Here is a 10,981-nt window from a genome sequence, read left to right as displayed (position 1 = left end):
AGATAAAAATCTCACAAAATATTTGGCGTATAGAGAGTGTCATGGATTATAGATACATCTCATTTTTCAATATTATGAAATGAGAGCCAAAGTGTATACTTGTCAAAAAATGATCAAAAGTTTCCCCATGACATGACTTTCTTTAAAATCATACATGTGTCAAATGATTTTGTTTTGTTTTTTGTTTTTTTATGACAGCCTGTCACCGATGTAGAGGATGCTTCTGAGAAAGAAAGACTCTTCCAAGCCTCTCCCACCTGAGGGGATTGCTGGGAAGTATACCAAAAAGGATACATCGCCACGGATACAGGGTAATTATCTTGTCTTTATTGTGATATCGCTACCATTTGTTGCCCGGAATCATGTTTGTAACCCTCTGGTTCTGCCTTTTCAATATATAGACAGTTTTACATATGTATGTACTGGTACATTTTCTGCAATATTATAAAAGTGTCTTCAATCTGGACAAAATGCATGTAACTATAGAAAGCAATAAATTGATGGCAATTGCATATTCTACCTAACCAGAAAATGTGGGAGGTTGGTAGCTTCAAAATCAAAGTTCTTTACAAGAAAATACTTTATGGCTGAATGGCTAGTTAAGATGACATATTTTGTCTCCCACCCATAAAATGAGTAGAAATATAGTCTTCATAAGAAATGGCGTCATTTAGTCAAAGGTGGCATTATCTTGTAAGAGTTCAAGCAGTCTGTGTGTACATGTGCCTCAAGTACATTTTGTGAGAGATAACCGCATGCCTCCAAGATACTATACATGCAGCTGTTGGTAGAGATAGACTGTTGAAGCACCTTTGGGGAGGCCAGACCCCACAAGTGAGCTTGTCTCTGACTCATACTAACAGATGTTGAGCTTGACTCTGACATGAACGTATTGGAATGTTGCGTTGCCAATTTAGAGAGGCAGAAGGGCATCAGCTCTGTAGACGTGTTGTGGGTTGAGTAAAAAGGACAGTGTTCGTCATGGTAATGATGTCACAACTTTTATGTAGTTATGTGAAAGCATGTCTCATGCCATTGGAGATTTTCCATTTAATAAGTGTGTATTTGCATTGTTCAATCACATTCGATGCTAATGCTTGCTAATGTAATGCTTCCTTCTGATATTGAAGAATAGGAATTTACCCATCTCACGTGATACATTGTATGTTGTTAAATTCTATGATGGAATTAAAGGACTTCTATTTTGGACAGAAGTTTTCCTTCATCTATATGCAGTTTAGTATAATGTAAAATCTACCAAGAATTACAGTAATAAGTATTACTTTTATCATTATTATCATTATTAGTGACATCATCATCCTCTTTATCTCATTATTGTTATCATCTGTATGATTATCTATAACAAAAAATGGCACATTTCCCAAGAACAGACATAATCTGTAATGTAGCTTTCCTGAAAAATTTATGTCCATCATAGTTTGCACATGTTCTGTTCATGATAATTGTTTGTTAAGATGTTGTATATTTTTATCAGAGAATGACCATCAGACTTTTTACAAATCAATGTAACAAGTGGTGAATTGTTGGCATTAAATTGATCTTCATCTACAGGATTAGTATTCACATTGCTGTCTAGTTGCCACAGACATGTGTGTATAATATTCAAACATATAAACCACTAGATAAAGCTTGAAGATTCATTGTCAACTTGCTCTTACACAGGTTATATGAACCCAGTGGTCCGTGGTGCCCAGTCTTCCAAGCGGCCAGGAGGGCCCGGGAGTGGTCAAGGAGGCCAGCCCACGGAGGCCCAGGTGGGCCGCAGGCCTGGCCTATCTCAGCTGGGCCTCCCAGACTTTAACAAGGACAATGGGCAGGCTCCCACAGGTGAGATTGTAATATTGATGACTCTGAGGATGTTAAAGAGATGGTATAGTTTTGGTGGAGACCTGGCTTCAGGTTTCTGACTTTTTGGGGGTTAGATAATGAGAAACCTCTTATGAAATATGAAAGAGCACATAATTCCAAGAGGAATTCAATGTTTATTTGAAGAAAATTGGTTTTGAAATGGCTGACATATCCAAAACAAAGTGATCCTGATAAAAGGTGGGACCCACCTGTTGTTAGGATCACTTTGTTTTACTGTGTTTTTGGACATCTCAGCCATTTCAAAACCGATTTTCATCAAATAAACTTTAGATTCCTCGTAGAATGGCATGCTCTGTAGCATTTCATAAGTGGTTTCTTAGTATCGCACACAAAGTTAAAAACTCAATCCTTATCTCCACCAGTGCTATACCATCCTGTTAAACAAAACTATTTCTTGTAACACTTTAAAGGTATATAATTTTATACAAAAATACTGTGTAACTTTGTGCAAACAGACATGAATGTGTCATAAAAGTTTAGGAAGGAAAGGTTAAGACAAGAAGAAGAAATGAGCATAGTTATGCTAATGCATATATACATTGTAAATGTTTGTGATCTGTGAAATTGCAAAACCTGTAATCTGTGTGTTGTCTTCTTTACACCATTCATTCATATTATGCCCTTTGTTCACTTATGCTGCAAAACTTGTTTATAGCTTTTAATAATTCCCCTGAGATGTGTGGACCCTTTTTAATAAAGCTATGATTTGGTGATGAATTTTGCTCTCACTCACATTCAACATTTGAAGCCTCAGGTCCAATTTTGTGTATTTGACTTTGGTGTTTACAGCTGCATCAGTCATCAGAATTCTATAAAACCAGAAACATTCTTATCATCAGACTTTTGCCAGTTGGAGCCAGTTTAGCCTTTTTTGCATCATGAAACTTCCGTGCATTTGCGACTGGCATTCAATGCATTGTGTAGACAAAAAACTTTCCCATGCATTTAGTTTCACGAATCTTGGCTCCACTTGAAATTCACAAAAGTTTCACATATATGTAAAAATGTATGTTTTTATTGTAAGCTACCATAGGTTGCATATTTTAAATTATTTTCAGTGTTTACTGTATGATCATTATCATAATTATCATCATCATTATTATATAAATGTCTGTTTTGATACTTATACACTCTAGACCACCATGGTGGCTACAGTGAGCGTGGTCATACAAACCCACACAGTGGGTCTCCCGTCCTGCCAGTCAGTGCCTACCAGCAGGCAGAAAAACATCCTCATATAGGTGAGTCTGGGTAGCTGTCAAAGTCAAGACATACCAACCAAGTAATAGGGAGCTTTAGATTTTGACGCGCAGACGTTTGAGACAACGCTTGCGCTGGCCGTTCTCCTCTCCCCTGCGTCGTGCTGAAAAGTAGCTTTAGATTAAGCTGGGACGCAACGTATAAACAATAAGATCGTGCCCCCATATGATCGGTGCATGAAGTAGCTCTCTACGTTGCAAACTGTGCGGACGTAAAAATAGCCCTGTACGCGTAGTGAAAAACTCAGACGACGCAAGCTAAAAATAGATCGACTCGACACGCGCTTCTGCGCACGCTCAGAGCATTTTTTTTCCTTTGAACGTCCGCGCATCTAAAATCTAAAGCTCCCTATTGTCCACTGGGCGTGGGCGTGGGGGAGGGGAAAACGGGGATTGGGGCATGTTTCAAGTTCTGAGTGTTACAAAAGTTCAGTGACACAAAAATCTGTATTTCAGTCTTAACGATGCAGAATCAAGTCAGTAACCTCGCCAGGTACATATCATTCCCCTTCAGTGCATGTTACACCTTCAATCACTTCATATGACATAGTATACCATTATTAATCTGTTCCTCCTGCAATTTTCTGAGAGCCTCCAGTGCCCCTAAACAAGATTCTTTTTGCAGGTCATCAGAAAACAGACAGGTTTGTAATCCACCTGTGTGAAAGCAGTCGAGCATTCCATGTTTTTCCTTTCCACGGTCAATTACATGTGCCATCAAACAATGCAAAGTATAGATCAGGTGTGAAATATAAATAGAGCGTGCGCTGATGGGCTCACAAAATCTCTTGTTCTACACAAAAGAGGCACCTGAATAGTGGTCACTGAAAGTGAAAATCTACTGAGCTCAGCCTTGATCGCTATGTACATCTGTAAATCTTCATACAAGTATTATAGCAAAATAAGCACACACTACATTGGAAAAGGCTAATGTTGTGATACATGCAGTTTTCATACAGAAAGAAAACTGATATTGATACGAGGAATTTTTAACCTTTTATCAAAGCCATTTTTCTGGGCAGCATAACACAAATGAATGTGAATTTAGGCCACAGATGCTGGCACTCTTGTCTTCATTTTGGAAATCTGGTATACCAGGTTCCTGTATGTTGATGCGACATTACCAGGTTCCTGTAAGGAACAGGCTATACATATAATGCCATATTGTCCCACATTTTGGTTTACACCTTGTAAGGGATTTCATGTTTTGCACATCTCATGGAGAACAGTCAATGTTACTTCCTACATGCAATCACATTCTTTTTCCTCTTGAGTCTTCTGCATTTAAGGATCCTCTCAAGTCAATGGACAAAAAAGGGGAAAAAAAGAAAGAAAGAAGAAATCACTTTGGCGACCAAAAGTCTCACATTTTTTGTTCGGTAGACTAGATTCATCATTCTGACCGAAGACAACAATAGCTTAATCCTTGTGCACTCTTTACCTCACCTTGGCCAACCAAGCATGGTTTTAATCTGCTACTTTCAGGTAACATGCCGGAGCTGCCACTTCCCCCTGGCTGGACAGTAGACCGGACGATGAGAGGTCGCAAGTATTATATCGAGTGAGTCAACAACCTCCTGAGAAATCCTCACATACAAGTCGTTTTGACGTTATTGACTGTAACAGGGCATAAGAGGGTGTAGGCTGTGCTCTAACCTTTGCTTGTTTGTGTGTTTGCAAGCAAAGCACGTATGTGGCAATGTGTGAAGAAAAACACCGGAAGGACAAATTCTCCTCTCGTGGACAGCATGGTACAACAAAAGCAAAAATGTTTCAGATCTCTTTACGAAGTCCTGTATCTTGTGCTGTGGCATTGAAGGTGATGGCTGTTGTTGATATTTAGCCATATGGTAGCAGTTACGGCAGTCATGGTACTACTTGAAATGAAGGAATGGTATTCAGAGGGTACAGTCCAATACAAGGAAGGAATAATAAGATGTAATTGAAAGTTCCGTGTGGACTCTACATGGCACAAGGGCACAAAGGCTTACAGTCCTTTGTCATGCCAAGGATAATGATTACAAAAAGAACAATAAACGTAGCTTTTCACTACCGGTCTTCAGGGGCATGCTGACTATTCTTGATTTCACCTGCTGGTACTTCATTCAATCTCTATAAAAATCAGTGGCATTGTATATCACACGTTTTTAAGATGCGGTAGAAATGATACATTTTGAATCAAACAGTTTAGGATTGACTGACTTGATAAACATGTCAGCTCTCACCAATAGAAATTTACTTAAATTGTATGCTAACAATACAATTGGCCTTTAAAAAAGTTATCTGATCTTCTTTAATGGCTTGTTATTCTTTCAGTCATAATTGGGATAAGCCGTTTAAATTGTTATTCGAAAAACTTCTTCACAATTTTTTTTCCAATGTTTATTTATATTTCTAGTTTGATGCACCAATTAAGAAGATCACTGAAATTAATGAGCATATACTGATGTGTGTGAAATTTTTATTTTTGTTGTAATGACCTGACTTCATGCCAATAAAAGCGTGTGAAGATCCTGTTTGTAGGTTCATTTGCTATTTAGAGTCTTTGATGAACACATAGACGGCACATTGTATTGTTCAGTAACAAGATTGTCTGTTGTGTTTTAAATACAGTCACAATACAGAAACAACCCACTGGAGCCATCCAATGGAGAAAGAGGGCCTTCCTCCTGGTTGGGAGAAAGTGGAATCAAGAGAACATGGCATCTACTATGTCAAGTGAGATGTTGTCCTAGATTTGATGGATGCTTGTCCTGTGCTGGAGGGCATTGACTTTTTTTTTTTTCCTGTTTGCGTACAAATGTCTAGTGAGAAATTGTCCCAGATTTTAAGATGGCTTATCCTCTGTTGGTCATCATTGGTTTTTCTATTTTCTTTTTCATTGTATTTGTTTTCCCTTTTTTAAGGAGATACTTTGGACAATGAGGATTTGAATAACTACACAACTAAATCTTCGTCAAATTCAAGGAATTTCATATGTAGATGTCTGTTAGTGTGTGTTAGTGCAACAAGGGCTGTCAATATTGTTTAAATACATCTCTTATTTCAATATTTCCCTCAAGCCCCAAAAGCATTCCTTTCTGTCCTTTGCACCATAAAGTTAAAGGGGGAGGCTAGTAACTGATCAGTGGGAATCAGTGGAAATGCTGGGAGATGATTGTTCCAATCCTTATGTGATTCATTCAAGAGTACATTACATATCTATTGTTGTGTGAAAATTATTTGCTTCAGAATGGTCTCATATTCAAGTAATGTGCAGTTAAATGTTTCCAGGTTAGCATGCCTGGTCAGTGACAGGGCATTAAGCGGCACATTACTTGAATATGAGACCGTTCTGAAGCAAATAATTTCACACAACAATAGATATATAATGTACTCTTAAATATATCCCACAAGAATTGGAACAATCATCCCCCAGCATACGCACTGATTCCCACTGATCAGTTACTAGCCTTCCCCTTTAACAAACCCAAGATATAACTGTATGAGTATATTATGAGTTAATATCAAGTATGTGAGCCAGTCAAGAACGTACATTGTATTCATATGATAGATGTATTTAGTCTATCAATACAATGATTTAATTTGCCGTTTCCTTCTGAAAACACAGTCACAGAACCAAGACAGCCCAGTACAGGCATCCGAATGCCCCTAAGATCCCGCGCTATGACCCAACTCCACCCTTGCCTAAGAACCTGCCGATCCCCACCCACACGCACTCAGCGCCCCGTCCACCTGGACAGCATGGGCATGCCAACAACGTCTGGGTGCCACCAAACCCTTACCTCAATACTGGTGAGTTGGACAATGAGATTTTACGTGATGCTTGTCACTGAACTACGTGTTAGCCGTTGATGTGGTTTTGTTTTTTCAAGATTGTGTGATCGTAGGAATGTGTAATTAGCAAAATATGATGTAGGGGCTTATACTTGTCAATTTAGAACACTGCAAAAAGTGTTCAAGAATTTCTTTCAGGTCTAAACATCAGTATTAGAATTTCATGTTTATGAGGATGTAGCCCCTCGTCTTCAAAATGTTGTAGAGTCCTGAACAGAAGTCGGAGCTGACATTTGGATCTCTTGTGGTATAGACATGTCGCATTGTGGAAGTGATAGCCATAGTGAGATGTAGATATAAGAAGATGAGGCCATAAGTGTGTATTAAGTATTTATTTTCTCTCCACCCTTTTCTCTGTCTTGCTGTGTGTAGAAATACCCAAGTGGCTTGATGTGTACTACAAAGCGTCGTCGGAACACGACCACAAGCTGAAGTGGGACCTGTTCCGCCTGCCCGAGCTGGACGCATTCCAGGCCATGCTGACCAGACTGTACAAGGAGGACCTGCGGTCAGTGGTCATGGACTATGAGGCGTATCGACAGTCACTGATACGGGAAATTGAGAGGAAGCTAGTTCGGCAATACCAGGTACCATTTCTGAGAGCCTCACTGCAGTTCTATTCTCCATAGCAGCAAGAATTGATATGTATACATTAATGATGAATACATGTAGGTTACAACCAGCCCTTGTGCTGGTCAGAGGAAATTTGTCTATGATGTTGGAAAGGCAATAACTTGTTATTTTTCAATCTTTGTGAAAAAAATAAGGTATAATTCAATGTGTAACTGAAGCACTTATTGCCAAAAGTCTCATGTCTCATGCACAATGTGGTTGACTTCTTGAAATTAGCAAGGGAGGCCATACTGAGTAATCCAAACTACACAATGACTATCTCACCTTGTCAAATTTCATTCTTGTGTCATGCTGATATACAAATGTGATTTCTTTTACTTGTCTGTACCAATCAGCAACAACATATGGGTTATCAGCCACACGGCTACACCCATGCCCCTGCTGTGAGGAGCCACTCAGTTGGCCAACGTCCCCAGCAGCAGCTACCACAGCAGCCAGCCAGGCCGCTGAGCCAGTTGGGCCAGTTGCCGCAACATGGTGTGCTTCAGCAACAACATCCCTCGCAGCAACAGCAGCAGCAGCCACTGACTCACCAGACACAAGCACTGCAATACCAGCAACAGCAGCAGCAGCAGCAACAACTCGCCCTGCAGCAACACATCTACCAGCAATATCTACAACAGCAACAACAACAACAACAGCAACAGCAACAACTCCATCACAAGCAGAAGCAGGGTGTTGTCAGCAAGGACGGGAGAGAGACAAGGATATGATGACTTGAGTGGTAGAAAGATGATCGTTATGTGGGCTTGCTGAACTCGTACCCTCCTCCAGTGGGCAAAACAAATGGGCACATTTGCTCTCTGAAAATTGGCAGAAAACAGTAACGTCTTGGAACTTGCTATGAAGAAAGGAGACTTGTGTATTTGTGACGTTGATACAAACGTCTTGTTGGAGGCACAATCCTCCAGCACAGTTCAAAGCTTGGCCTTGCAGGGCGTGAAGATGTTAATGCCCTTCGAGTGAAGCAGGCCACGTATGATGCATGGTGATGAATATATCATTCTTGAAAGGATAACAGTAAGTGAAAGTGTCATTCAGTCACGCCATGTAAAGTATTCCAACAGAATATCAGGGAATATGGAGTGTATTCCTATTAATGATATTTTGCGGTGCCAACATGTCTCTTGAGAAGAGAGAATTGAATCAGCTATCGTTTAGTACAGAGGCAAGTGAGGAGTCTCAAATGAATGCAGACTTAATGCATGCACATACAACGTTTGAATGCAAAGGCTTTGATTTTTTTCTTTTTATGTTTTCTTTCTCTCTCTCTTTTTTTTTTTTTTGGGGGGGGGGGGGGGGGGGGGAGGGGCAGTTTTTATTTTTGTAAGTTTCCCAGTGATATGCGTAATGGCCCAAACCCAGGCTATCCATTTGAAAATGCAAGAAAAGCCCCACCTCATTCTGGGCTCTTAACAAAGGCATTGGTGCTTGTATTTATAAGTTAGAACCTGAGTTATCAACCATAGTTTTTACAGTACGTTTCTTGAGTTAACGCCCCACATATTAACGTATAGTCCTTGCTTGTATGTGCACCCCTCTCTTGTTCTGTCTTAATCAGTAACCATCTTCTGGTTCTTGTAGATCAACCTTTTCTTTCATTCATTGAATTTATTCGTCATTATTTATATGTTTATTTTGTAATTTTTCATTAGATCCTTTCTGTCTTGATATGTTTGTTCAGCTGTTGTTTTGAATGAATATGATTCATTTAAGGATAAGACATGAGCATTTAAAGTCTAGAGTATATCGTCGGTTGAGAATGATAAGGGCGTTAAGTTGCCACTAAACCCATAGTGTTCAAGACAACTTAACGCCCTTCTCATTCTCAACAGACGATATGTAAATTCTAAAGGCATAATGCCAAGGTGCTACTTACTTGTATGGACCGTCTTGAAGCCATCTTTACTGTGGGAATTCTGCTCTTTTAAGTGCATTTGAACTCTAACTCTTTTTTTTTTTCATGGTAGATGTGCATCTAATAGTGCATTTGACCTGTCACAACAGTACTTCAACAAATTGGAAGGTTTCCTTGTTTCATCTTAAAACTGGATTGTTCAATATCTTGCTTCAATATGACTTCAATTACTCGGTAGAACCATTTATTGTAGGAATATGATGCAATGGTGTTGGTTGTTAACAAGCAGAAATATTTGATGTAATGTTTGTGGTTAGCTCTTTAAGTGTTTTTCGTCGTATCAGCTCTAAATAGTTTCACCGAGGGATTGACTTTAATAAGTGATTATGCACAGACAGCCTCTTAAATTCTGTTCTAGCTTATCATATTTATGTGCCCTTCAATATGTAAATAGCTCGACACGTCATACAATGTTCAGTGCCAAAGATGTACATATTTCTTCCATATTTATATTTGTATTGACACAATGCTTCTGTACTCTCTTTTTATCCATATTGAAAATCAACTCTTGTGAGGTTTACATGGGGGTTGCCTTACACTGCAATTTATGCATGGAATAAGGAGAGCTGGTTTGCACTTTTCCGACTGATTAATAAAAGGTTGAGATAAGGTGATGGGCATCAAATTTCTAACAACACCATAGTTGGTATGTATTGATAGTCACACATATTCCAGCATGGTGGAGATGACAGCATGTCTGATTTCCAGTCATCTCAGCACATCTCATAGCACTTCACCTAAAGCCCTAAGTATGCAGTTTGGTGATGACAATAGTCTTTCATGTACAAACTATCCAATTTTGTTTCATCTTTTTTCTTTCTTTCTTTCTTTCTTTTTTTTTTTGGGGGGTAGTCTTTTTGGAAACAAAAAAAAAATGTGTCAGATTTGAGTAAAGTTCATTTTAGCTCATGATTAGCAATATTTATTCAGCATGTGGATATATTCATTTACAGTATTCAAGATCATATGATGTCAAATTGGGCCAGTTGAAAAAAAAAGAGGAATGAAAAAGCTTACTGAAGACCATGCTCATCAGAGAATGACCCCCAAAAATATGGTGATGTGGGACTGCATAATCCAAGATTGTTGTTTTTTTTTTTGTTAGTGGTTCTGCAAAAGTAGTACATTGCTTATCTGATTAAATTGCGTTACACTGTATACATGCATGGCAGACGTCAGATTTCAAAGACAGCTTTGTTGCCTAGCTTGTGTATATCTTGCATCCTATACCCATCTGCTTAAAAAACAAAAACAAAACAAAAACAAAAAACAGCTTTCCTTTGTGAAATGATAATTCATGCATCAACCATACCAATGCCAACAACAACAATAATGCCTTAGAAATATACACCTTGCTTTTAAAATGTGTAGTGCAAGTTTGCAATTAGCTTCATCAAAGGATTATGAAGCAAAATCAAGCATATTAAAATCTTGTATCATCTAT

At 38.8% G+C, this 10,981-nt stretch overlaps 1 protein-coding gene across 1 annotated transcript; it reads left to right on the top strand.

Annotated features, from left to right (window-relative positions):
- Positions 1–217: 217 nt before the first annotated feature.
- LOC139733232 (uncharacterized) lies at positions 218–8,332 on the top strand. Its single transcript, XM_071644070.1, has 8 exons — positions 218–311; positions 1,684–1,848; positions 3,027–3,131; positions 4,635–4,710; positions 5,763–5,867; positions 6,760–6,944; positions 7,359–7,573; positions 7,955–8,332. Exons 1-8 carry the CDS (start codon positions 218–220, stop codon positions 8,330–8,332), a joined length of 1,323 nt encoding a protein of 440 aa, XP_071500171.1.
- Positions 8,333–10,981: the final 2,649 nt, after the last annotated feature.

The sequence above is a fragment of the Diadema antillarum genome, unplaced genomic scaffold (genome assembly GCF_040938485.1).
Source record: "Diadema antillarum isolate AM-2024a unplaced genomic scaffold, OU_Dant_1.0 seq00000463_RagTag, whole genome shotgun sequence".
NCBI lineage: Eukaryota > Metazoa > Echinodermata > Echinoidea > Diadematoida > Diadematidae > Diadema > Diadema antillarum.
The sequence above is the reverse complement of the archived record's forward strand: the minus strand, read 5'-3'. Positions and strand labels throughout refer to the sequence as shown.